The 24,125-nt window shown below is 39.3% G+C and overlaps 1 protein-coding gene across 13 annotated transcripts in view; it reads left to right on the plus strand.

Annotated features, from left to right (window-relative positions):
* Positions 1–24,125, plus strand: part of ELAVL2 (ELAV like RNA binding protein 2) — a 108,989-nt gene that overhangs the window by 43,805 nt on the left and 41,059 nt on the right. For 4 of the 13 annotated variants that reach the window (XM_050329390.1, XM_050329389.1, XM_050329395.1 and 1 more), the window contains one exon: positions 20,448–20,538. The exons of 3 other annotated variants lie outside the window; for them this stretch is intronic. In XM_050329390.1, the coding sequence (XP_050185347.1) occupies positions 20,467–20,538 (72 nt within the window). In that variant the 5' untranslated portion in view covers positions 20,448–20,466. Of the gene's footprint in view, positions 1–6,226; positions 6,377–17,118; positions 20,539–24,125 lie in introns of those variants that run through there. 6 more of the 13 variants (XM_050329388.1, XM_050329392.1, XM_050329397.1 and 3 more) reach the window with 5 other exon arrangements.

Raw genomic sequence — 24,125 nt, forward strand, 5'->3', positions numbered from 1 at the left:
TCTTGTTGTGTTCAGTGCTGTTTTAATGACTAGAGCTGATAATAGTGATTAACAAACCCTCTACTGCATTAGCTTTTTTAGTCTTAAAAACTATCAGAGATACTTGAGTTATATTAGTGACTGAAATGATTTAGATTTGCAGAGATTGGCAGGCACCTCAGGAGATGTATTCTGGTTCAGCTCCCAGTTTAAAGCAGGGTCAGTGGAGAGCAGGCTGCCCTGGTCAGTGCACAGTTGGATTTTGGATGTCTTCTGCTCTGCCCAGGGAGTCTCAGCTCTCTGTCGGCAAGTTGTTCGTGCTTGTCAGTATTCACTGTGGAAATACCTAAATATTTTCTGATATGTTAAAACATAATATGTTGTCCTGATACTGGATATCTCTAAAAAATGTGTCTCAATCTTATTTACTCCTCTTTATCTGGTATTTATACTGGTCTTACCAGTAAAGATAGACTATCTCAGCTTCCTCCCTGCCCTGTTCAGCATCAGGCCCATATGTTTTGTAGTTTTGCCTTGCTTTTTCCAAACATCTTTCTTAAGCTGACATAAGTCTCTAGCGGTGCTGAGAAGTTGAGTTAACTTCAGAAGTTTAAAAGTACAGATTGTGTAATCAGCCAACTTGCTAGCAGTTTAACAAATACACAGAATGTTTTTTTTTCCTCCCTCTATATTAAGATATAGGTGCTTGATTTATGGGAGTTTATTTGACTGGTTGGTTTTAATTCTGCTTTTTACACTCTTATGAACAAGAAGAGCTATGAAATACAGAGCTACAAACTAAATTTTTCTGATGTACTGAAAAGTTAATGTGCTTTCCAACTTATTGGAGAGCAGTTAATATCCTTGTATTTCAAGGTGCAACTTGGGCAGTAGTTCAGAATCCTGTTACACCATGAATATTTACTCCTTTTTGTTTCCTCTGCAGGTTGTTGGGTTGTAGTTGGAGACTTACTGTGGTTATAGAGTACCTGGTTGAGTATTCTTTAAGTTGGTGTTTTATTTATAATCTACTTTCTGTATTGTGAGTTCCATGAAAAGGTTACAGTAATTAGTAGAGATCTGGTTTTGGGAAAGCTCTAGATGTGCAGTACCAGCTAAGTTCTTGTTTCGAGGACTTGTCTAAAAGAATGTATCTGGTAGGAGCTATAAAGTAAGGTCTTCTTGACCCTGTCAGAATGCCAGTAACAATCAAGGGTATCTGGAGTTTACTTTTCTTCTCAAACCTTTAGTGGAAAAACCTTGCACTATCTAAATGGTTGTTTACTTGAGGGGGGGAGGAATAACTCTGGTGCTGCAGAGAAGGAGTTAGTGCATTATTTTTCATCAGCAGCATTGTCTAATAAAATGGTGAAGACTCAAGACAATTAATGGCTGAGTAAATGTGCACTAGGCTTGTTGTCTTTGATAGTAGAAGCTATTGCTAAATCTGAAGGTAGACTTAGACCACAGCTGTCTCTTCATGACTTTTTGCAACCTTTGACTAAAAGTGCTTTGGGAATAAGAGGTCTTCTGTCTGTGTAGTACTTCACAGACTTTTTAGAGAAATTGGTTCCACTATGTTAAGGCTTTAACTGCTAATATGTAATCATCAGAGTTCTAATCTGCCTGTAGGACTACTTGAATTTTAGCAGAGCCTGAAATTATAGTAGGTGGTTCTTACTTAGAAAGATGGCTGTTTCTTTTCATAAATTTGTGTTTTTGTTAAGAGCTTAATAGAAGAAGCCCTTATTTGTAATGTTCCTTGAAAATCTCATTTGTGTGTTGGCATTCACCTTTTCCATTTGTAGTGTTTGCTCTTTCTGGTTATGTTTTGCATCAGGGATGCCACATGATGGCTTTCTGTCTGTGAACTGATAGCCAGTAAAAACTACAGATAATACTAAAGGCACAAAAAATTTTCTTGTTACAGAAATAGCCAGATACCTTTTCTGAGCCAGTTTTCTAGTATGACTCCTATTTTTTATGAACTCAAGCATTTTATCATCTTAAAGTAGATAAATTCTAAATAAAGGGAAAAAATACTAATGATGAGACCAGAAGTAAACTTTCAGAAGTTTTTGACCTCAGCCAGAAGGTTTTGTAGTACTTCTCAATGTCACCTCTGTAAGAATTATGGAACCAGATTATGGCTGGGGTTGGAAGGTGCCTTAAAGATCATGAAGTTCCAGTCCCTCTGCTCTGAGGGGTTGCAGCAGCCTTGTTGCAACCTTCCATTAGATCAGGTTGCTTAGAATTCCATCCAGCCTCATCTTGAACACTTCCAGAAATGGGACATCCACAGCTTCTCTGGACAGCCTGTGCCAGTGCCTCACCATTCTCACAGTAAAGAATTTCTTCCTGCTACCTAATCTAGACCTACTCTCTTTTAGTTTGAAGCCATTCCTCCTAGTCTTGTCACTACAAGACCTTGTAAAAGTCCCTCTCATGTTTCTTGCAGGCTCCCTTCAGGTGCTGGAAGGCTGCAGTTAGGTCATCCTGAAGCCTTTTCTTCAGGCTGAATAAATGCAATTCTCTCAGGCTTTCCTCATAGGAGAGGTGCTCCATCGCTCTAATCATTTTGGTGGCCCTCCTCTGGCCTTGCTGCATCAGGTCAGTGTTCTTCCTGTGCTGTTGACTGAAGACCCCAGAGTTGGATGCAGCACTCAAGGTGGGGTGTCCCCAAGGTGGAGTAGAGGGGCCGAATCCTCTCCATTAGCCTTCTGGCCACTCTGCTTTTGATGCAGCCCAGGATACAGTTGGCTTTCTGAGCTGCAAGGGCACATTGCTGAAGCATGTCCAGCAGCAGAAGCCCAAGTCCTTCTTGGCAGGGCTGCTCTCAATCTGTTTATCTCCCAGCCTGTATTGATACCTGGGGTTGCCCTGACCCAGGTGCAGCACCTTGGACTTGATCTTGTTAAACTTCATGAGATTCCCATGGGCCCACTTCTTGAGCTTGTCCAGGTCCCTCTAGATGGCATCCCAGGTCTATTTTGACAAGTTTAGCTAATGAGGATATGTGTGGGAGAAAATGGTACAACATAAGGTATGATGGTTAGAAGTATCTCTTTGTATCTCTGGGAAAACTTTATAGAAAAAAACATAGATTCTAGACTGTTACTCTGTGAGAGAGTACTGGAATTGGCTGGATAGCTAATTTTCTTCATAGTGGCTGGTATGGGGCTGTGTTTCAGATTTCTTTTGAACAGAAATGTTGACAGTATTTTTAGGATGTTTTTATTACTAAGCAGTGCTTGCACAGAGCCAAGGCGTTTTCTGCTTTCCATACTGCCATGCTGGGAGCGGGTTGGGGACTGCATGGGAAGTTGTGGGGAAACACAGCTGGGACAGGTGACCCCAACTGACCAAGGGGATATTCCAGACCAATAGTGCCATGCTCAGTACATAAAGCTGGGAGAAGAAGGGGGAGGATGTTTGGAGTGAAGTTCTTGTCTTACCAAGTAACCACTATGCGTGGTAGAGCCCTGCTCCCCTGAAGGTGGCTAAACACCTGCTTGCCTAGTGGAAGGGGTGAATTAATTCCTTACTTTGCATGTGTGGCTTTTGCTTTCCCTGTTAAACTGTTTCTGTTCAACTCATAAGTTTTGTACCTTCTACTTTTCCAGTTTACTCCCTGGTCCTGCTAGTGGGGAAGAGAGTGAGAGGCCTGGGGTTATAGCACAACAGAGAGAAAAAATATGAAAAGCTAAACCCATCCTTCAGTTGTCTTTGTTCTTAGTCATCCAGAGTTTGAACTGGAGCTACTGTTTGCATCAGTTGAGCAGGACTGAAATACTTCTGACAGAAATTCTTGTGTTAGCTGACTCAGTGGATGTTGGCCAGCTTAGCGTCTGTGGCACAAATAGGAACTCCTGTGCTTTAACAGATTTTGACTGAAGTTGTGTTTTTTTGAGTACAAGAAATAGCAAAGGTCTGGTATCTATTTCTGTAGTAAAAGATGGTGATGAAAAGGTAGAAGATGAGTTCAACCTGTGTATGACAGTCAGAGTAAGTCTTCTTGTCCTGCAGCTTCAGAAAAATAAGCCCAGTGAACCAGGCTTGCATGACACTCTCTTAAGTCTTAAGCTCAGAGGAGAACTGGCCATCTGTTTTAGGTTGTTTATAATAGTCAACATTTAAATAACTTGATTCCATGCCAAAATTTTGCATCCTATGTACCAGTTGAGCTGAGCTGATGCAAAGAATAGAAAACAGAATTAAAAAGTACTTTGGCAGTCTGTACAAAAATGAAGTGTTATAAGCTAATGTTACTATTCTGTGCCTCATGCCCACTAACACTTCCAGTAAGCTTGAAGCATTCATTATGTGAGATTTCCTGGTTGTGAGACAGTGTTACCCCCTGTATGACAGATTGTGTGAAGAAGGAAGGTAAGAGTTTAACTCACGAGGTAATGGATGAAAGAAATTCAGGATAAATGAATTTGAATGGCAGTAGAACACTTGATGCATGAAAATGACTCTAAAAACTGATTTAACAAAGGGATTGGATAGGGTGGTAATTCGGGAAAAGTGAAGTTGATGTAGCATGTTGACATAGCTTGATATGGTTTTCTTTTGTTTGCTACTTTTTTTTTTTTTTGAGGTCAAATTTCTTTGCAGAAACCAGGTGGTATGGTACACAGGGTGCTGGGTATCTGGTGTGTCAAAACTTGATATTGAATGCATACAATTTCTGTGAAGAGCAGGTAGTCTAAATATTTTCAAAGCTAGAATAAATGATGGATCTGGACTTGCTTATTTTTGAACTCCAGTTGTCTCCTGATCAAAGCAAGTGTTCTTAAAGTGAGATTTCTTTTTTTTTTTTTTTTGCAGAGAATAAAATTAGGAACTTTTTAGAAGTCTCTTTTGTGACAGTTTATCTGCTTAGAAATGGATGAGATTGTTAGTACTGATACATGAAAGGTGAAAGGAAACCTACTCGATGAAAAAGCTTGTCTGTTGCAGCATTTCTGGTGCTGGAGGTGCCAGAGCAGTACCAGGAAGCAAATGGTTTGCTGTAGATTTGAGACATAAACTGGTGATGCTGGTAATTTTCAATAACTCTTGATGCCTGTAAATGGCTACTGCTTACCACTGCCAAATTTGAGATGCCTCATGTTTTTGCAAACACTATAAAGTTGGACTTCTGAAATTTCAAGTGTAAAGAAAGTTACCTTTTGGTCATGTTTAGAGTTGCAGGTGAAATGTCAGGGGTTATTGGTATGAAAAGACAAAAGAACTGTAAGGCTGTTTGGGGTTTCACATGATAATGCCCTTGGTAGTTAACCCAGAGTTATGGGGGTTTTGTTCCAATTTCTATCTTTTGGTGTATGTGTACTGCTTGTAGAGGTGCAAGGGGTCACTGTCAAGCTCCTACACTTAGTACGGTGCCCTGAGGTTCTCTTCTGTGTCAGCAGTGAAAGAAGTGCTTTTAAAGCACCTAGAATGGGGAGAAAAAAGATTTTTGATGAATGTCTTAGCAAAGCCAAATATAACATCCTCGGTAATAGTATGTTGGATTTGCATTGTTAACAACTGAAATCAGATAGTCTGTGTTCTGCCCACCTTTCAGGGAAACTCCTTGCAAGTAGGTCCTGGGGATTGCTGTTCAGGTCTTCTGGATTCTGGTTCCTTGACAAGCCACTGAAATGAGAAATATTCTAGCTGTCACAGCAAGGAGAGGTCTCAAATGACTTTTGCCCACAGTGGGAAGTTAGAAAATAAGTTATCACTTAAGAAGGGGAACATTGTCCTGAAGTTATTAACTCTTCAAAACTTGACCAAAAGTCTCTGATGGTGAAGTAGTTGGCGAGTGACACTGGAGGGTTGAGTCTGTTGTATTACACTTTTTAAACGGTATAAATTTTACTAAAGTGCTAAGTTAGTGGCCGGTGGTATCTTACAGAATTGTTAGGATTGGAAGGGACCTCTAGAGATCATCTAGTCCAACACCCCTGCCAATGCAGGGTCACCTTGAGCAGGTGGCACAGGAACGCATCCAGGTGGGTTTTGAATGTCTCCAGAGAGGGAGACTCCATGATCTCCCTAGGCAGCTTGTTCCAGCACTCTGCCACCCTCAATGTGAAGAATTTCTTTCGCATGTTGAGGTGGAACTTCTTGTGTTTTAGTTTATGGCCATTGCTCTTCGTTCTACTGCTGGACACCACTGGAAAGAGTATGGCACCATTTTCCTGTCACATGCCTTTGAAATATTTATATGCATTAAGGAGATCCTCTCTGTCTTCTCTAGACTGAACAGACCCGGGTCCTGCAGTTTCTGTTAATAATAGAGGTGGTCCAGACCCCTGATCATCTTGTTGTGCTCCGCTGGACACTCTACAGCTGCTGAGACACTTCTGACTAGGCAGGCTGTAAAGGTTGACAACTGATTTTTAAAGAGGTAAATGAAACTTTCAAATATATAAGGGTTGGAAACCAGGATTCTGTGTATTGGAGGGCACCCAGCATCCTAGAGCTCACCTGATGAAGATTTTGTGGATTTCTCAGTTATGATTTACATTGTATTTATATGGTTTAACATTGGATGTCAGTTCTGACTTGGAATATCCTTCTCTATGCTTCTTGTAAATATTAATAATGCTAAGTTGTTGAAGCTTCAGTTGATTTTTTTTTCTTTTAAAACTTTCAGGAGCACTTGTCTTTTAGCTAGAAAAATGTGACGAACATTCTTTCTATTTGTAGTCTTGTGTTTGGGGGACACAGCTTCAGGAGGTGAAGGAGTTTGTTTTATAGAGGTGGTAGGTAGTAAGAGCATTTACCTCCATAATGACTCCCAAGATCTCATGATTATATGCAGTTGAATCACTGAATCAGGAATACTTGGCTGAAAACCAGAAGGAACAAGCAGTCCCAGAAGCAGATTGCTCCTTGAGGTGAACAGAATCTCCTGGGTCAGTTTACACCAGTTCAGTTTATTCTGGATCAGGTAATCCAACTGTGGTAGGCTTGCAAAATAATTGATGTCTCTTTTCTCCTCCTTGCTTTTCAAGTGATCTCTCTCTGGGAGCTGAATCACTTATACTACTTACTGCTTTCTTAGTTCTGTTGAAAGATTCCTGCTACTGCTTTTCTGTGCTCTTTCTCAATAAATGCAGAAATCAACCCTCAGAATCATACCTCTTTGTAGTGCTTCAGAGAAGATTCTTGCTAGTAATGTTAGTTTGTATAGCTAATCCACTTACTGTAATGGTTTCTGTAGAGAAATATAACAATCTGTATGTTATGTAAGTAAATTAGAATGTAACAGACTGGTGGGACAGTTGGGAGACCTCCACCACTTACTGTTTTTTAAAATATTGGAAATAAGAGTAATTTTTGTTATTTCTTTTTTCCTCTCCCCCATTTTATGTAAGTTTTTGAGTGTTCAAAGACTGTTTATCATCTGACACTTTTTTTGTTGGTTTTGGGAACCTGTGGGAGGTGGTAGGGGAAGAAATACTTGCTACCTTTGTGTTGTAAATCGGCTGTGGGAAGGGCTTCACTAAACAGCTGGTTTGGTTTTGGTTGGTTTTTTTTTTTTGTTTGTTTTGTTTTGTTTTTTTTTTTGTTTTGTTTTTTTTTGTTTGTTTGGTTTTTTTTGTTTTTTTTTGTTTTTTTTTTGTTTTTTTAATTCTGGATGAATAGAGCATAAAGTGGTTTTGGTACTGTGTGAAAAACTAAAGAGGGGCAGAAAAGAGAGCAATTCTGGGGGAAAAAAATCTAATTTTAGCCTTGTAGTGCTTGAGCACATACTGAGAAATTTCCAAAATATCTATTAGAGTCTCCTCAGCTGGAAGACTGTTTGGAGTGCTGTGTGCTACTATTTGATGTGTGGTTGATTCACCTCTTTTCCTTGACGTTTACTTGTCTTCTTCTGAAGAGTTTATTTAAGGATGCTGACTTAGTTGTACATTTTCTTTGACTAGTGAAGTAGAAAGTTCAACACTCTGTCCTTTAGCACAAACAACAACAAAAAAAGGTAGCTTATTGTGAAACTTCCTGAGAGAAAATGCTTTTTTGTCCTTCCTAATATTTTTTTCCCTAGTGGATTTGTGAATCTGCATGTGTTAAATACTGCTATGAAACAAGAGTACAGCTGTTGAGTTAATTGGTGAAGTTTCTTGTTTTCAGTGTGTCACTTCCCTTTTTACCAGGATTGGATGGGAGATCTTACATCTTACTGATTTTTCTTTAGACAGTGCTTTTTGGAGCACCTTGTATGAATCGGGTATTGTCAAAGCTGAAGACATTGAGTAGCTTCTGATACTTCTCCTGCACCATGTCCTTTCCCTCTTTCCCTTCTGACATAGGAGGAGGAAGGTGAAGCTAATGCATCTAACTTAATTTTTAATACCTAGGTTTACTCACTGTGCTTTTGGATTTATGTATTTGATGTACTGTTCTGTTTGGGACTGGATAACTTGCAGTCAGATACTTGGGAGACACTCTGGTGACAAAGTGTTCTGTTAGACTGTAAAAATGCACATAAAATTTTGGAGGAGGATATGAATGAAGTTCCTGATGTAACCCTGGTCTTAATCACTTCCATAAAAACATACTAGTATATTAAAGGCCAGTTGATGACTTCCAATTATTAATAACAAACTACTCAATCTCAGGACTGAAAAATTCCTGGTGAGAAGAACTGATAATATTCCAGAGTCTTAGCCTTGAGTTTAATAATCTATCACTCAAACTTAGCATACACTATACACATCTATTCAACCTAAATAAAAGTTTTACACAACTCTATGTGGGAATCCCTAAATGACTCTTTTTGTCTGTGAAGGTTCTGGTCTTAACCAATATTTAACCAAGTTGCATGAAGACCTGGTGGTTTTAGATCACCCATAGTCACCAGTTGTAAAGATGAGCTTGGAAGTCTTGCAGAGGCAGCTCAGGATGCTCGTCTGACTTCAGTGTAGCTGACTGAAGTCTGAGTTACCTTTACAAGAACCTGTGAACTCTTGTTCAGTGTTTAAAGCTGGTGAGTACTTCAAGGATCAAGGAATGCAGACATTCTCTGCCAGCAACCAGCTGTCTGAACATACCTGGTAGCATACCCTGCCTAATACCCTCTTGATAATATTTCCAAGACACTACAGTCTGGGGAGGGGCAGTTTGTCTGTGGTGGTTTTGCATGCTTAGCTACAGTACAGAGATGATTCAGTAGCTGATGCTGAGTACAACCAACTGAAGGATGCTGGAAACTTGGAAGGGTGTTCAGCCACAGAGCTCTGGCACTTGTATTTTGGTAATAGGCTTTTCTTTTTGGTTCATCAGATGCAGCAGTGAATTAGAACCAGTTTAAGTAAACTAATCTGCTTTGAATGCTCTAGGTATTTTTGTCAAAAGTTACAGGCTTGCTTTCTTTTCAGGTCCTTACTGCAAAGAGTGGATAGTTATGGAAGCTAAACATACTTTAAAGAAGATAGAGTTTCTGAGTTTGAACTATGTTAGTTCTAAAAATTATCCCAACTTGCTTTTTCTTTATGCAGAGGATAAAAATCAGCTGACGAACTGGTAGTTTGGAGACATCCATGTGATTTCTCTAACCTCTGATACTTAACAATCTAAAAATAGTTGCCATATGGGATGTCTTTATTGTGAGGACAGCCTCTGCTAGTTGAGAACCGTTCTGTGTTTAAGCACTTTCTGTGCCTAAACATTTTTAGCTATTTCTTTTCTAAGTGAAGTTGTCATATGGTTTTAAATCAGAGCCGCTGTCATTGTCCACAGATCTAGAAGGAAAGGGAGTTATTTTCTCTGAATTTAATAGGGGTGGTTATGGCACCATTATGTCTTGGATTGTTTCTCTACTGGGTGTTTCAGATCTCAGTCAAAAACAAGCTGATGTTACACCCGTGAAAAATGCTGTAAATTAAGACTAACACCTGGCTTGTTTGTTTCAAGCCTTTCTGTTACAATTTTTAAACCTTCTAGCAACCTACTGAGCCTCTGTAGGTCCAGTGGGTGTTATTCAGAGATATACCGGCCAGACCCTACTTCAGTAGTTGTTTTTCCTCCTGTAGGGAGTTCAGAAACTGCTGAGAAAAGTGAGAGAATACTTGATATTTGGTTGTGCTGAGTCCATTCCAGTAAGCTGTTGAATGCAAACCAGGTAATTCTTACAGTGCAGTTGGAAGTCCTTTCAAGATGTGCAGAAAAGAAAGCAAAATCAAACTTGTAATAGGTTATAATTAGTATATGTAATCTCTGATATCTTTCTGCCAGGAGATTGTGGTGAGTTTGGAAGATAAGTTACTAATAGTCTACTTTTTTGCAAGGGGAAAAATTACTGTATTACAAGCTCTTTTCATAATCAGTCAAATGATGCTTGCTGGCAGGTCGTCAGTGTCAGAATGCTGACATTCCTGATCTCATCCTCTTTGTTCCTGTCTTTCCCAATGTGATAAAGTGACTTGTAGGTTTGTGACTTTACCTTTGACTTACATTTTTTCAGCCTTTCCATACGTTAACTTTTTACAAGTCTTCTCAATATCAGGCTCCAGAGCTTTGGTGTGGGTAAATGAACTTTTGCAGCCACAAGTTTCAAGCTAGTGTTCTTTTAATATTTTTTCTATAAATTGGTTGAATCATTAAGGTTGGAAGAGACCTCCAAGATCAGCAAGTCCAGACTTAGACCAGACCACCATATGAACTAAACCATAGCATGACGTGCCACGTCCAGTGATTTCTTGAACACTTCCAGGGATGGTGATTCCGCCTCCTTGAGTAGCCCATTCCAATGTATAACAGTGCTTTTCAGTGAAGAAATTCCTCTTCATGTCCAAGCTGAACCACCTTCCTGGCCTCGCTTAAGGCTGTTTCCCCTTGTCCTGTCACTAGTTGCCTGGAAGAAGAGACCAACCCCTTCCTGGTTACAGTCCTTCTTTCATGGAGTTGTAGTGAGTGATAAGGTCTCTACTGAGCTTCCCTTTCTTCAACTCCCTCGGCTGCTCCTCATAGAATTAGTCTCTAGACTCTTTACTAGCTCTGTTGCCCTTCTCTGGACACACTCCAGCATTTCAATGTCCTCCTTACAGTGAGGGGCCCAGAACTGGACGCTGTACTCGAGATGGGGCTTCACCAGCCCTGAGTACAGGGGGGCAAGCACTGTTGGACATACCATCTCTGATCCAGGCCAGGATGCCACTGGCTCTTATGGACACCTGGGCACACTCTTGGCTCATGTTTAGCTTCCTACTGGGCAGCTTTCCAGCCACTCTTCCCCCAGCCCGTAGTGCTGCCTTGGGCTTGTTGTGGCCCAAGGACAGGACCCAGCACTTGGCCCTATTGAACCTCGGGCCATTGGCCTCAGCCCATCGATCCAGCCTGTCCAAATCCCTCTGCAGAGCCTTCTTACCCTTCAGCAGATCAACATTCTCACTCAGGTTAGTGTTGTCTGAGAACTTAACTGGGAGGGGCACTTGATCCCCTCATTGAGATCATCAGTAAAGACACTAAGCATGACTGGTACCAGTAGTGGGCCCTACAGAAGTGTCAGTGCTGGTGGGCTGTGAGTTGGGTGTGGCACTGCACAGTGCCAGCATCCAGCCAGTTTTTAACCCAGCACAGGCTGCATCTGTCCAAGCTATGGGCTGACAGCTTCTCTGGGTGGAAATGACAAATTTTGCTGCAGATGCAGCTGCTGCTGGGCAACTGGTGTGCTCTGTCTTCCCAGAGTAGAAGAGCTGTGAAGCTAGAAGGTCTGTGGACTTTTAGGTAATGGCAGTGTCTTGCAGAACTGACCTGTGTGTAACTTTTGACAGTGCATTTTGTACAGTATTTATACAGTAAGAAAAGCTTAAATTCCTTTTTCCTTATTTGTGCTCTGAGGAGGCATACTTGAACATACTTTTCTTCTCCTTTGCCCAAAATCAAAGCAAGGAATAAACTTTTGAAGGTTAAAAGTCGAGCATTGACTGAAAGGTATAAAAGGTATAAAATGTCTGCAGACTGAAACAAGTAGATGAAAATCCTGTTTGACTTGTTGGTTTAAAAATAACCTAATGACCCTGTGTTCTTTAGTGTTGTATCTGTATAATGGGACAATGAAATTCAATTTTGATCTTTGAGGCAGAGATGGCTCACTGATATCAGGGTTCCAAGCATTAAAGGTGCTGGTCTTTGTTTTAGAAAATGGGCTGAAAGTAGTTACCTGTGGTGCAAAGAGGAAAAATCCCGGCTTCGTGGCTGTGGGACAATATAGTACTTCTCTTAGATTTTGCCCATCCCAAGAGTTCATTTCCAGAAATGGGTGATTCTTATGCCGATGTCCTTAGTTACACTGTTCTTTTAAATACCTACATTTAAAATGTGGGCAGAAAAGTTTAAATTAAAAACCTATCCATCTGAATAGTGGGATCTACTTTTCTTCCTGATAGGCCTTCTTTTAGAGCTAGACTGGGCTGACACACAGGGAAACATACTTTTCAAACTCATCTGCTTCTATTATAATTAGAAGAATGTGTTCCAGTGTAAAATGGATGGCACTTTTTTGGCAATGGCCTCTATGAAAATTCAAGTCATACAAACAAAAGCAAACAGTGTAAATAATGTAACTTCTACCTCTTTAACTGTTTTGGCCCTTCCTTTAATGGGAATATGTGACATAGGACAGTGAGAGCTCATATCTGAGCAAGGGTGACAGTTGCTGCTTTTTTGGAAGTAATTCAGGATGAACCAGTGTAAAATCTTGGGTTCCTCTCTTTTCAGTTTTTATGCTGCAACATTCCTCTGTCTATTTTTGAGGTATTCTTCAACACTTGAGGGGTCAGCTGTGGGTGCCGTGGCAAATAATATGATCTGACACATCTGCTACAAAGGGTGCCAGAGATAAACAAAGACTTAACTTTCTGACCTCAAACTTTTGTGGTGTGTCAAAGGAGATACCCTTCTGTCATGCTTCAGATTTGGTGCATTTCTGTAGTGAAATGGTAATAAAAATATGCAAAAAAATTTCAACCATATAGAAAGGATATCCTAAGTCAAGTATCATCAGCATCATATCTTTCACCTGTTCATGTTCTCAAAGTAATTTTTGTAGTCCTGTGTGTGGTTTGTCTTTCCAAGCTCTTCTTTTGTCCTCTACCAGGTATTACAGGGAGATTTTTGGGGCATTGGTGATTTCGAAGAGCTTCATATGCGTTGATAGAGGATAGAAAAGTGTAAGTTTATTCAGAGCTGTGTGCTGTTGGTGTGAATTTATCCTTGCTATCGTGCGATCTTGAAACTTCTCACCAACTCCTTTGCAAACAATTCACTTGATTTTCCTTTGATATTAAAGCTTGAAAATGTACTCTGAATAGAATAAACTGGCAAACATACGACTCAGAAGTATTTGGGAGCTCTGCTACAGTGATGTGTTTTTGTGACTTCTCTTTCTCTTCCTACTGAATTAGGCATATAATTAATTTTACTGTGAAGTGCAGTGTTCAGTTTTTTGATGCAATGGTAAATTTCATAAGACAGTGAAATCAGCTTTTGAAAACCAATTTGAAAGAAAATTACCTCATCTAGAGTTTGTTAAAAAATTTGGATTTCTGTAATACATACGCACAGTGTTAAGACATAGAAATGTCTACTACATAAGAGTTGAAGTTTTAATAGGTTTGGTTATAATACTTAGTGGAGGATAATACATGAAATAATAAAGCATGAGAGTCAAATTAAAACATGTGGATTAGCCCATGTAAAAAACAAGGGTATATTAAGTCAGTTGAAAAAACTAAAAGTGAGAGACAAACTAGATACGGCTTTCCATGAAGAAAAAAATAGAAGAGGTAGAACATATGGAAGCCAAATGGTCCCAGAAACTTCATATTTATGGACAGAATGATAGGAAACTGACTAGCAGTATTAGTGATGATGTATTAAATTCCTGAAAGTTTTAACAAAGGGTTCTGTCATCTTGACTGCTGTGTTTCTCTGTCCTTGAATTCATATTTGTGCAAAGATTCCCATCCCCAGAGGTCAGAAACCTTAAGACTTAGGCAAGATTTTAGTGCTGACTGAAAGCAAGAGAGAAATTATTTTAAAAATAAAGTCAGAAAGCTTTAAAGTATTCATTGCTCTACATTTTTAGCTGGATTATAGAAATAAAGATTTCTGCACATAAGTCAACACAGAATATGGATCTGTCTTGTTATATCTGTGTTGCATTATTCATTACTCATGTATATCAGGATAAAGAAATAAAAGTTCTCTTCATCTGCTGTGGGAAGCCTTTGTACTGCTTTCATGGAACCACACTGACTTCCTGCTCCAGGTGAGGCAGGAAGGGAGAAGTCATGGCTGTCCTTAGGCTTGTTTTTTTCTAAAAGATGTGATTATTAACTTCAGATCTTAAGAATGCTTCTTGGAGACCGAATAGTCAGTCTTTATTTGGAATAGATTTTCAGAGTTAATTGGCCTTGGCTGTATGTTTTTTATATTAGGTCACTATGAGTTGTTAACAAGAATGGCTTGCTGATATCTTCACTCTTTATGGTTGATCTGAAATCTTATTTAAAGAAGCAATTAAAATGGAAGCCTTGTAACTATAAGTGAAGTCAGAGCTTTTCTTGACTGAAGAGGGCAGAATATGCAGACTGGAAGTGTTTTGAACACTGCTCTTTGTGTTCTTCCAACCCTTCATACCCACCTGTGAAAAAAAAAATGGCAGCTCAAGTCAGTTGTTGCCACAAAGTCCTGTTTTTTGCCTTTCGTGCAAAAAATGAGGCCCTTCACTGAAGAGCGAAAGTAAGTATTGAGTATTCAAATAGTGTTTAACCTCTGCAAGATGTGATCCGAAGCCATGGAAGCAATTTTGGACGTCATATTGAAGGCTGTTGAGGTAGCTTGTTTGCTATCATATCTCCTTTAGTGCTCTGAATACATGGCAAACCCCAGTACCTCTTGCCCCGTGTTGCTAGTTGAGCTCTTGTTTTAATGATCTCTTCTTCCCCTTAATAAGGAAGAGTCTGTTTTTCTAACTTTTTTGTTTTTAAATTTGTGGATCTCTTCAGTCATACAAACCTGGTTTGCTTCTTCCTGTGTTAGTAAAAGGACAGATTTTGAAAATGCCATTGGGGCAGGAGGATATAATTGCAGTGTGAAAGGGGTGAAAGTTTTACACAGCCTAACTGGAATACTGAGGTAAATGCTGAAAAGTCAAAGTAAGTATCCTAGCCAGTTGAAGTGGATGTTGAGTTTGAAACCCTTCAACCTATCAAGATACTGTATTTGAAGAGTCATTAGTTATCTTCTTTCACTCCATTGAATCTGTTTTCTTCTGTTAGTGGGCTCAAGACTTCTGCAGGTGTAAAAGGCTGAAGGGAAATGTCTGCAATAAGATGCTGTTGTTACCTCTTGAAGACTATATATGCATTTTGACAGAGTTGTATTTCCTTGGAGAGCACTTTGCTAGAAGGCTTAGTGCTAACAAAGGAGAGTGGGATAGCAAATAAGAGCGAAAAACGTAGTTTGCAAGATTCTGTGACTGGTAGGGTGCAGTTGAAAAGTCTTTCCTCTTAAAAAACAGTGTTATTTAGAGTATTTATCAAGTCTAGAATATTTCATGGATTGCTCATTTGAAGCTGGAACAACTGTTTGTGTGATAGTTTTGGTGGAACTCTGGCTGAACTGATTAAGTATTGGCTGTGTTCAAGCAAGCCTGACTTGACACTTAGTTAAATTTCAAATATAACAAAAGAAATCATTTTCCCTCTGCTGGCTTTGAAGGTTTTTTTATATGAAAGGGGCAATGAAGAGAGAGGATAACTTTGTGCTAATTAATAGTGCATGTTGATGCTATCTTGCTTAGGGAACGAGTTATCTTGGTAGAAGTGGTTGTGTGTCTAAATCGACCTGAATAATTAGGAACACAAAAAGGGTTACAATTGGAGTCTCACTTGAACTTACTACTTAATAAGCTATTTCTTTTTTTACAGGAGAGTTAGAGTTCTTTCTAGTATGGTTTCTAAGATAAATTAGCCTGTATGTTTCTCTCCCTTTACCCCAGCTGATGCAATAATCAGTAATTGTGGTTAGAAGAGTTCCTGTGTTGTCTCTAGACTGTTCCACTGGCAGTCGATGTCCTTGCCTTGTTGTGCGTGATTTTTTTTTTTTCAGAACTGCTTGAAAATATTTGTTGGCTTTATTCCTAATAGTAGTTTCAGTGGGGCATTGTTTTAGAGCAGTATTAGAATACTCTTAAGTATTTTACAAGAATGTTAAGAGTTTCCAAAAGCATTTCATATGGAGTGGAGACTTTTTAATCTGTGTGTATATGCTTTTAATGTTCAAGAATCAGTGTGAAAAGTTTCCTCTTCTAATCTCCTACTTTTGAGATCATATATTGCTTTTTTCTGTTGTATGGGACTCCTGCTTTCTGGTCTTAGTTGCCTGCGTTTACAACAGTAGCTTTCAGTTAATTGAAAATTTTGAAACCACCTTATTATCAGAGGAATTCTGAATTTTCTGTGAGGCTTTTTGGTCTTTGATCTGTGTCTTATCAGAGTTCTTCCGTATAACTTTGTATAAATCAAGAGGTACTCTTTTGGTAGGTTCTCTTGAGCTGTATGAGTTTTGTCCTCAAGCAATACCCTGATCTAGTTTGTGCTGCAGATTTTTAAATAGTGCAATAAAGGGAACAACAAATGAATGGACAAGCAAGTGGGAAGGGCTGAGAATGGAGAAATGCTGGTTTATACTATTAAAGACAAGGTGAAAACACAGATGAAGAAATAAGCATCATTTAACCTGTTTGTACAGACTCAGCAAGTTGTCCGGTTAGTGTGTGGACAGTAAGAGTAACCATCATGCTTTTCTTGACAGCTATCTTTCCTACAGGGAAACTGAAAGAATGAATAGTGTTTTGTTCTGACAGGCAAAGTTCTGGACTGAAGAGATGCCCTCTGGCCTATATGTGCCTTTAATCATAAAGAAGTGTGGGATATTCTGGTAACCTGTGTAATGGGTTTTGCATATGCCAGATTGAACAGCTGCTGTTATCCCTTCTGGTTTTTTTTAGCAAGCAAAACCTTATTGCTTTTTTGAGTATGCATGAATTAATGCTGTGCTTTCATGCATTTCATGAATCATCAAATAATGAAGTTGGTTTTTTTTTTTAAGGTGTTTGGGGTGGGAAGGTGGGGGGGAGTTTTATGCCTGAACCAGTTATGTAAGGACACTGGCTTGATAAAAAGCACTATCCCACCTCCACAGGGTCTGCTGCTTATTGGCCTTCTCCCTTCACCCAGATTGTAGCCTTTCCTGCTGGGTGCTCACCCCCTCTGTCTTATGCAGATCAAAGGTTTTGCCACCACACCCAAAACCCTCCTCATCTCCCTTGGCCAAGGGGTACAAACCTGGATCCAGCAAAGCACCCTGTTTCATTTGCAAATGGCCCATTGTTTTGATAATTAAACATTAACGTTTCAGCCTCTCACAGAAGTATGTAGCTTAACCAGGGCAGGCATCTGTGCAGTGATTTTTTTTTCTTTGTGGTATCTGTAATAGAAATAGAAATAAATTCTGTGTATAAAACCTATGTGAAATTGCTTTTTGCCCCCCTAGTGGCAGGGCTGCACAAAGGTATGAATCAAACAGGTAGTAGGAAGATTTTGGTCAGAAGTGTGAGGCACTAAAGGTTTCTCCCTAGCGCATTTACATCTATGTGTGTGTGTGTATATGTGTATATGCACGTGAGGTAGTGATGGTCGTTGAAGGCTTGTCTTGTTTTGTCACCTCCTTGGTTCTGTCACAACACTGCCAGGATCCCGCCTCAACTTGCATTTTTAGCTAAACATGAACAATTCAGCATGTTACACAACAAAATACATGTGTTGCAGGAAAATTGATAGCCCACTGTGACTACTGTTTTCCCCATCTTCATCTTGCTACCTCTGCTTTGTTTTCTGAAGCTCTCACATAAAAATCTACTGTTACAATTGGAACTATTCTATGGCAACCAGAACTAATTGCATAAATCATAAGGCTTTTGAACTCCTGATGTCTTTGCTCTTGAAAAACAAAAAGCCTACCTTTTTTTTTTTTTTTTTTTTTACCTTACTCATGACTGCAGCTAATTAGAAACTGGGATTCAGTTAATGCTATAAATAGTGTTTAAGAGTGTTTGGGTTTAAAATTTTAACTGTGCCTGGTGAACTAAAAGTGAGCTTGAGAAATAAATGACTCCCATGCACTGTAAGTTAACAAAAGGAACCACTCAGTTTGCTGAACTGAACAACTTTGTCTTTAGCTCTGTTTCCTTTCATCATTGTAAAGAAAGAACAGATTTACTTGGTCACCTTGACTTTGTTTCCCTCGTAATTTTAATGTATTTTAAAACAAGCTTACATTTACTCAGTAGGCATAGAACCCTGTTTACTGAACTTAATGGTTTCATAGGTTTTGAATGGAGTAACTGCTGAAATAGTTTAATAACCTAAAGTGTAATACTGTTTCTGAGGCTAATAGTCAAAAACTGAATTAGTTTTTTTTAATGGTACTAAAGTTTCTTCAGTAGTTCAGAACTTTAAAACTTATGTTGCAGACTACTCACAACTCCAATTGTATGGTAATGTGCTGTTTTAGTACGCTGTTTAGGCTGAAAACTGACTTTCAGAAAACCTAATTTATTTTTTCTATGGTATAATTAGCCATGTTGTCTTGTTCGTTTTTTGATTTTTGGTTGATTTTTTTTTTTTTTAGGTCAGGTAGAAATGTAAATAAAATAACAAATCCTCCAGTTTTCCAAACTAGATATAAAAGAGCAGTCTGCAGCTTTGAAAATAACAAAACTGGTCAAAGAATTAAAGCAAAATATGGTTTGGAGACATAGCGGTGTGGTAGAGAATTGAATTGCACATTGTAACTATGTTAGAGAATTCTTTAGTGAAGATAGATGTGTTACACAAACTGAAAGTACCTCAAATGAGAGGTGCTCTTTACTTTCTCTGAGAAGTGCTGCAGTGCTCGAGAATGGTGAAGTCTTTTGTGAGTACACAGAAGGCCTGTACGTACAAGTAAGCAGTCCTATTTAAGTTTTGTCTCTATAGTCTGTAGTTCATGGGAAGCAAATAATCCATGGGGTTACACTGCTTTGAGAGCCATAGAGATCCAAATACCTCTTACACACATCAGTACAGTCCCTGTAGGACAGAAAATTTTGGAGGGTGCTACTTTATTGCATTCTCTGTAATAAAGCTTGTCTGGACTTGAAAGAAGTTGGTTGAGACTTTCAGATTTTCTTCAGGTAGTAAGCAGTTAATGAAACATACTTGGTTGTAAACAACAGAGAGCTTCAGTAATGCAGTTGTCACTCTTGGCTTTGGGTTGACATCAGAGAGAATGGCATGCAAGCTTGCAGTTGATACCAAAGCATCAGTATTTTGTGTAAAGAGACAACTGATGGTCCTTATCAACTTAACTTAGAAAGAAAGAACAGATATGAAGTCAGCTAACCATATGAACTTAGTAGCAAACTGAAATGAATAGTAATTTTCACCATTTTAAAACAGAAACAGAAAAAGTTTTGAAGTATATCTTTATAAACCCTGGATGCACCAGCCCTCTGAAACCTGTCTTTTTAAATCAAATTTAGACTTGCCTTATCTTTTAACCAAGGGCAAGGAAGTAGTCTCAAACTGTGGCAAGAATCAGGAGTCTTCCTGTTTGTTCCTGTTGTGGTTATATTTCACATCCGGACTACTTGTAATTATCTGCAAATGGCCTTTTAGCTTTTGTGGTATCCTCCTAGCACTGTTCAGTGTAAATCCAATTGGATTTGCAGCAGGTCTTTAGTTAAAACAAAGAATGTTCTTGGGGACAAAAACACCCTTAGGAAAAACACTTCTGTATTTTGCCCCAGTTATTTCACTTGAGAAATCCTTGACTCTATTGCCAGTTGTATATCCAGTGGCACTTTTAAATGGCTATTGCAAGGCAACATAGTGAATATCTTCTGTGCAAGATTCTAATTAATTTTTAAAACCTAGAATTTTAAGAACAGACTGGATTCTAACAAGGTAGTTGGGTGTAGTTTTTTTCTGTGGGCTGGGAAAGACTTGCATGTAAGGGGAGCTGTCTTTCAGGGGTGCATGGTCATCTTATGTGCTGATGGAAAATCAACTTACTGTGTTTTCTTTCTTTTCTATTCAGTCTTGAAGATTTAAAATTTCCTTTGTGATACAGTTTCTTTTAGGCATGGTGTGGTTCTGGAGGTAGTTTCCAGGGTAGACGCAAGGGTAACCAGACTGCATTATCTTTTAAATCTTCTTAAAAATAAGCATCTTATTTCACATAAGAAAAATAATTTTAGAACTGAATTTGGAAAGATTAGATTGGAATTGCCTCAAATCCAATTAAACCACACTGCATGGACGTGCTGGGAATATATAAATGCGATTACTGTAAATTTGTACAAACTGATTTGTTGCATTATCTTGCTAATCTAACATACGGTACTTTTTGTGTCCATATTGCAGACGGCAACTCCAAACTAACATGGCAGTCAGACTGTGTGATGTGGCTTCTCTGCTTAGAAGTGGTTCGTGGGCAGCAGAGCCTTGGACTGGGGTCTGTGGGACTTTTCTTAAATTCTGTAGGCTGCTTTTTTACATGTTAATAGTGCTGAGGCCATACCAAAGTCTTTAAATCTCCCATTTGGAATGCCAACTTACCTGTTCCATTATAGGCTGTAGGTTGTGTTCTTATTTGTGAGAGCCTAGAGCACACTGACATACCAAGACAAGTTTTTCTATAATATGGTGATCTCCTGTAGAAATTACACTGCAGTGGCTTGCCTTTCTTCTAATGTCAATTAGATTTTAGTACTAATTCAAAATACCTGGTGAGTAATTGAAGAGGAGTATTGTACTAAAATGGTTTTGGTATGGTCTGAATACTAAGTTGCAGTAACCTTGAAAACCTGTATACTGTGTGTTTATGATTACTATCTTAAAAGTATATTTACCAGTCTTATTCTAAGAAATTGTTAGAAAACTGTAAATGTATCTCAATCTATTTTTCTGAGTGAAAAATATTTAGTGCTTTGTGCGTTGTCTTTTATGAACAGTTCTATTCAACCTATCAATGGGATATGCATTATTTGTAAAACATATTAATATCACTTTATTCAGAGCAGGTGGTTCTAGAGCTGAGAAATGCTGTAATTTTCAGTGCACACAGGCTACTTCAGCTGTTCACTTGAATGCTGGCTTAGGATCCTGTTCTTGCCACCTGAACATGAAAATAAATGTGTAATTAAGTGAATCGTTTGCTGTCCTTGCTAAATCCTGCGAATTTTGATCAGTGAACACTTCAAATTTGAAAGTAGAAGACAAAAAGGGGAAAAAACAATCCTAGAGAGCCTCAGTTGGAGCACAGCATTTGTGACTACCACCTCTACCAGATATACTCATCTTTTGAGAAGTAGTTTATCTTAGTTGGGATCATCTCCTTTATCATCTTTTCAGTGGACTTGTTTTGTCAGTAGCAGGAGCAGGTTATCCCTTGGAGTTTGTCACAAGAGAAGAAAATGTTGTTCCATTTGCAGCTCTTTAAGAAAATTAGATTATGCATTTGTAATAAATGTTCTTAGCAGATGCATCCCTTTTTTACATTGTGCTGAAGTAACCTCTTGTAAAATTCTTCTGTATGTGGAACATAGAAATATGTTCCCAGGAATGTCTGAAATGTACTTTTAGAAATTCAGCTTTTACCCCCTCATATTTTTAGGAAGTTCAGTTATGCACTCCCTGAGTGTAGTTGACCTAATCAGCTGTTTGGGTATACATTGATTGCATATTGTGCTTTAATCTGGACTGTTAGTGCAGAACCTTCAGAGGTCCTGATGCTACACTGTTGATTTTACAAGAGGCTTTCTTTTGAGAGCTCCTCTTAGCAGTTAATTATGAGGTTGGATTTCAGTGACTGATCAATTTCTTCAGTAAACCTCTTGCTTAGTCGTCTTCTGTGTTGAAATGCGTATCACTGGAGAATTAACTTAGGTAATTTCCTCTTGAATGTTGTCCTTGAATAGTTGGTTTCAAAGAGGGTAGGATGCCCAAGTCTTGGATATTAGGCTGGCTTTAAAAATCCACTGTGATTACCAACTGTTGCCGTTCAGTCACTGACTGAGATGTCAGAGAGCCTTTTGTATATGTGCAGCTTGTGACAAGTATTTGTGTAGAATTACAGTCCTCCAAATTACTTCTACTGCATCTTAAAATCATGCAGTCAGTTACTTTAGGGTGAGGCAAAGAATCATAGAATGGTTTGAGTTGAAAGGTATCTTAAAGATCATCTAGCCCTAATACACTTTGCTGTGACCTTCGACTAGACCAGGTTGATCAAAGTCCCATCTGACCTGACTGTAAACATTTGCAGGGATGGGGCATCCACAGCCTCTCTGGGCAGCCTGTACCAGTGCCTCACTGCTATCATAGTAAAGAATTTCTTCCTAATATCTAATCTAAACCTACTCTGTTTCAGCTTGAAGCTTCTTCCCCTTGTCTTGCCACTACAGGACCTTGTAAAAGTTCCTCTCCATGTTTCTTTCAGGCTCCCTTCAGGTACTGGAAGACCACAGTAAGGTCATCTGGAAACCTCCTCTTTACAAGGCTGAACAGTTCTTGTTCTCTCAACCTTTCCTTGTAGGAGAGGTACTCCATCCTTCTAGTCACCTTGGTGGCCTAATCTGGATTTGCTCCAACAGGTCAATGTCCTTCCTGTGCTGTTGACTCAGGACCCCAGAGCTGCATGCAGCACTCAAGGTGGAGTCTCACCAGAGTGGAGTAGAAGAGCAGAATCCCCTCACTTGACCTGCTGGCCATGATTCTTTTGGTGGAACCAAGAACACACTTTCTGAGCTGCAATACACATTGTTGGATCATATCTGACTTCATCCACCAACACCCTGGAGTCCTTCTTGGCAGGGCTGCGCTCAATCTGTTTATCCCCCAGCGTGTATTGATATGGGAATTGCCATGAATGACCCTGGTGCCAAGTTGCCATGACCTTGCACTTGGCCTTGTTGAACCTGACACTGCCATGGGCCCAGTTTTCCAGCTTGACCAGGTCCCTCTGGATGGCATCCCATCCTTCGAGTGTGGCAGCTGCACCACTCTAGCCTGATGTAATCTGTAAGCTTGATGTGGGTGCCCTTGATCCCTTTGTCTGTGTTACTGGTGAAGACATTGAATTATACTGGTCCTGGTATGACACCACTTGTCACTGATGCCCACTGAGACTGAGCCATTTACCAGTATCCTCTGGATGCAGCTATCTGGCCACTTTGTTCTCCATCTACCCATCTTTTATCTTCACTTTAGAGAAGAGGATGTTGTGGGGTGCAAAGCCTGTGTCAAAGGCTTTACAGAAGTCCATGTAGATGACTGACATCTGTATCCCTTCCCTTGTCCCCTGATGCAGTCATTCCATCATAAAATGCCTCTTGGTTGGTCAGGCAGGACTTGCCCTTGGTAAAACTGTGCTGGCTGTCTTCAGTTACTTCCTCATTTTCCCTGTGTCTTAGCATAGCTTCTAGAAATTTTTGTTCTGTGATCTTCCAAGGCACGGAGCAATTCTTGGAGTGGTGGTCACTCCCTTATTTTGATGTCTAAAAGTAAAAGATTCAAATTTGTATGTTTTCAGAGTTCAGGCGAGGGAAGACCTGAGACCCAGGAATTGTCAGTTTAGTCAAATGAAAACATTTAGAAACCTAATTCCAACATGTCGTGACAAAAGCTTAACATAGAAGTTGTCAAGTAAGAGTATGTTTTTCATCCCAGCACATTTATATATCCTCTAAGTATCTCTTTAAAATACTAATCTTGGTTGCTGCTGCTGCTTATGAGAAATATACTCAGGATACAGTTAATCTTCACCTTTCTGAAAATAATCAGATACTACCACCTTAAAAGCTGCATTTCATGTTCCAGTAACCAACTGTAAGTTTATAGAAATGATTACCCTTGCAACAGACCAATTCTACTTGGTAACTTCTATAATAGAAAGGCTGTAATGCCCCTAAATACAGGAAGTGGCAGAGGATGAAAACTAAGCTTTGTGTGTTGATGTCATTGAGTGAGCTTCTTGAAGATACACTTCATTTTCCTGCAAGTTTTAAAAGTATTGCCTTGACTAACACTTAAGCTCCTTCT

Source organism: Myiozetetes cayanensis, unplaced genomic scaffold (genome assembly GCF_022539395.1).
Source record: "Myiozetetes cayanensis isolate MyiCay16 unplaced genomic scaffold, myiCay2020 scf4, whole genome shotgun sequence".
Classification (NCBI taxonomy): domain Eukaryota; kingdom Metazoa; phylum Chordata; class Aves; order Passeriformes; family Tyrannidae; genus Myiozetetes; species Myiozetetes cayanensis.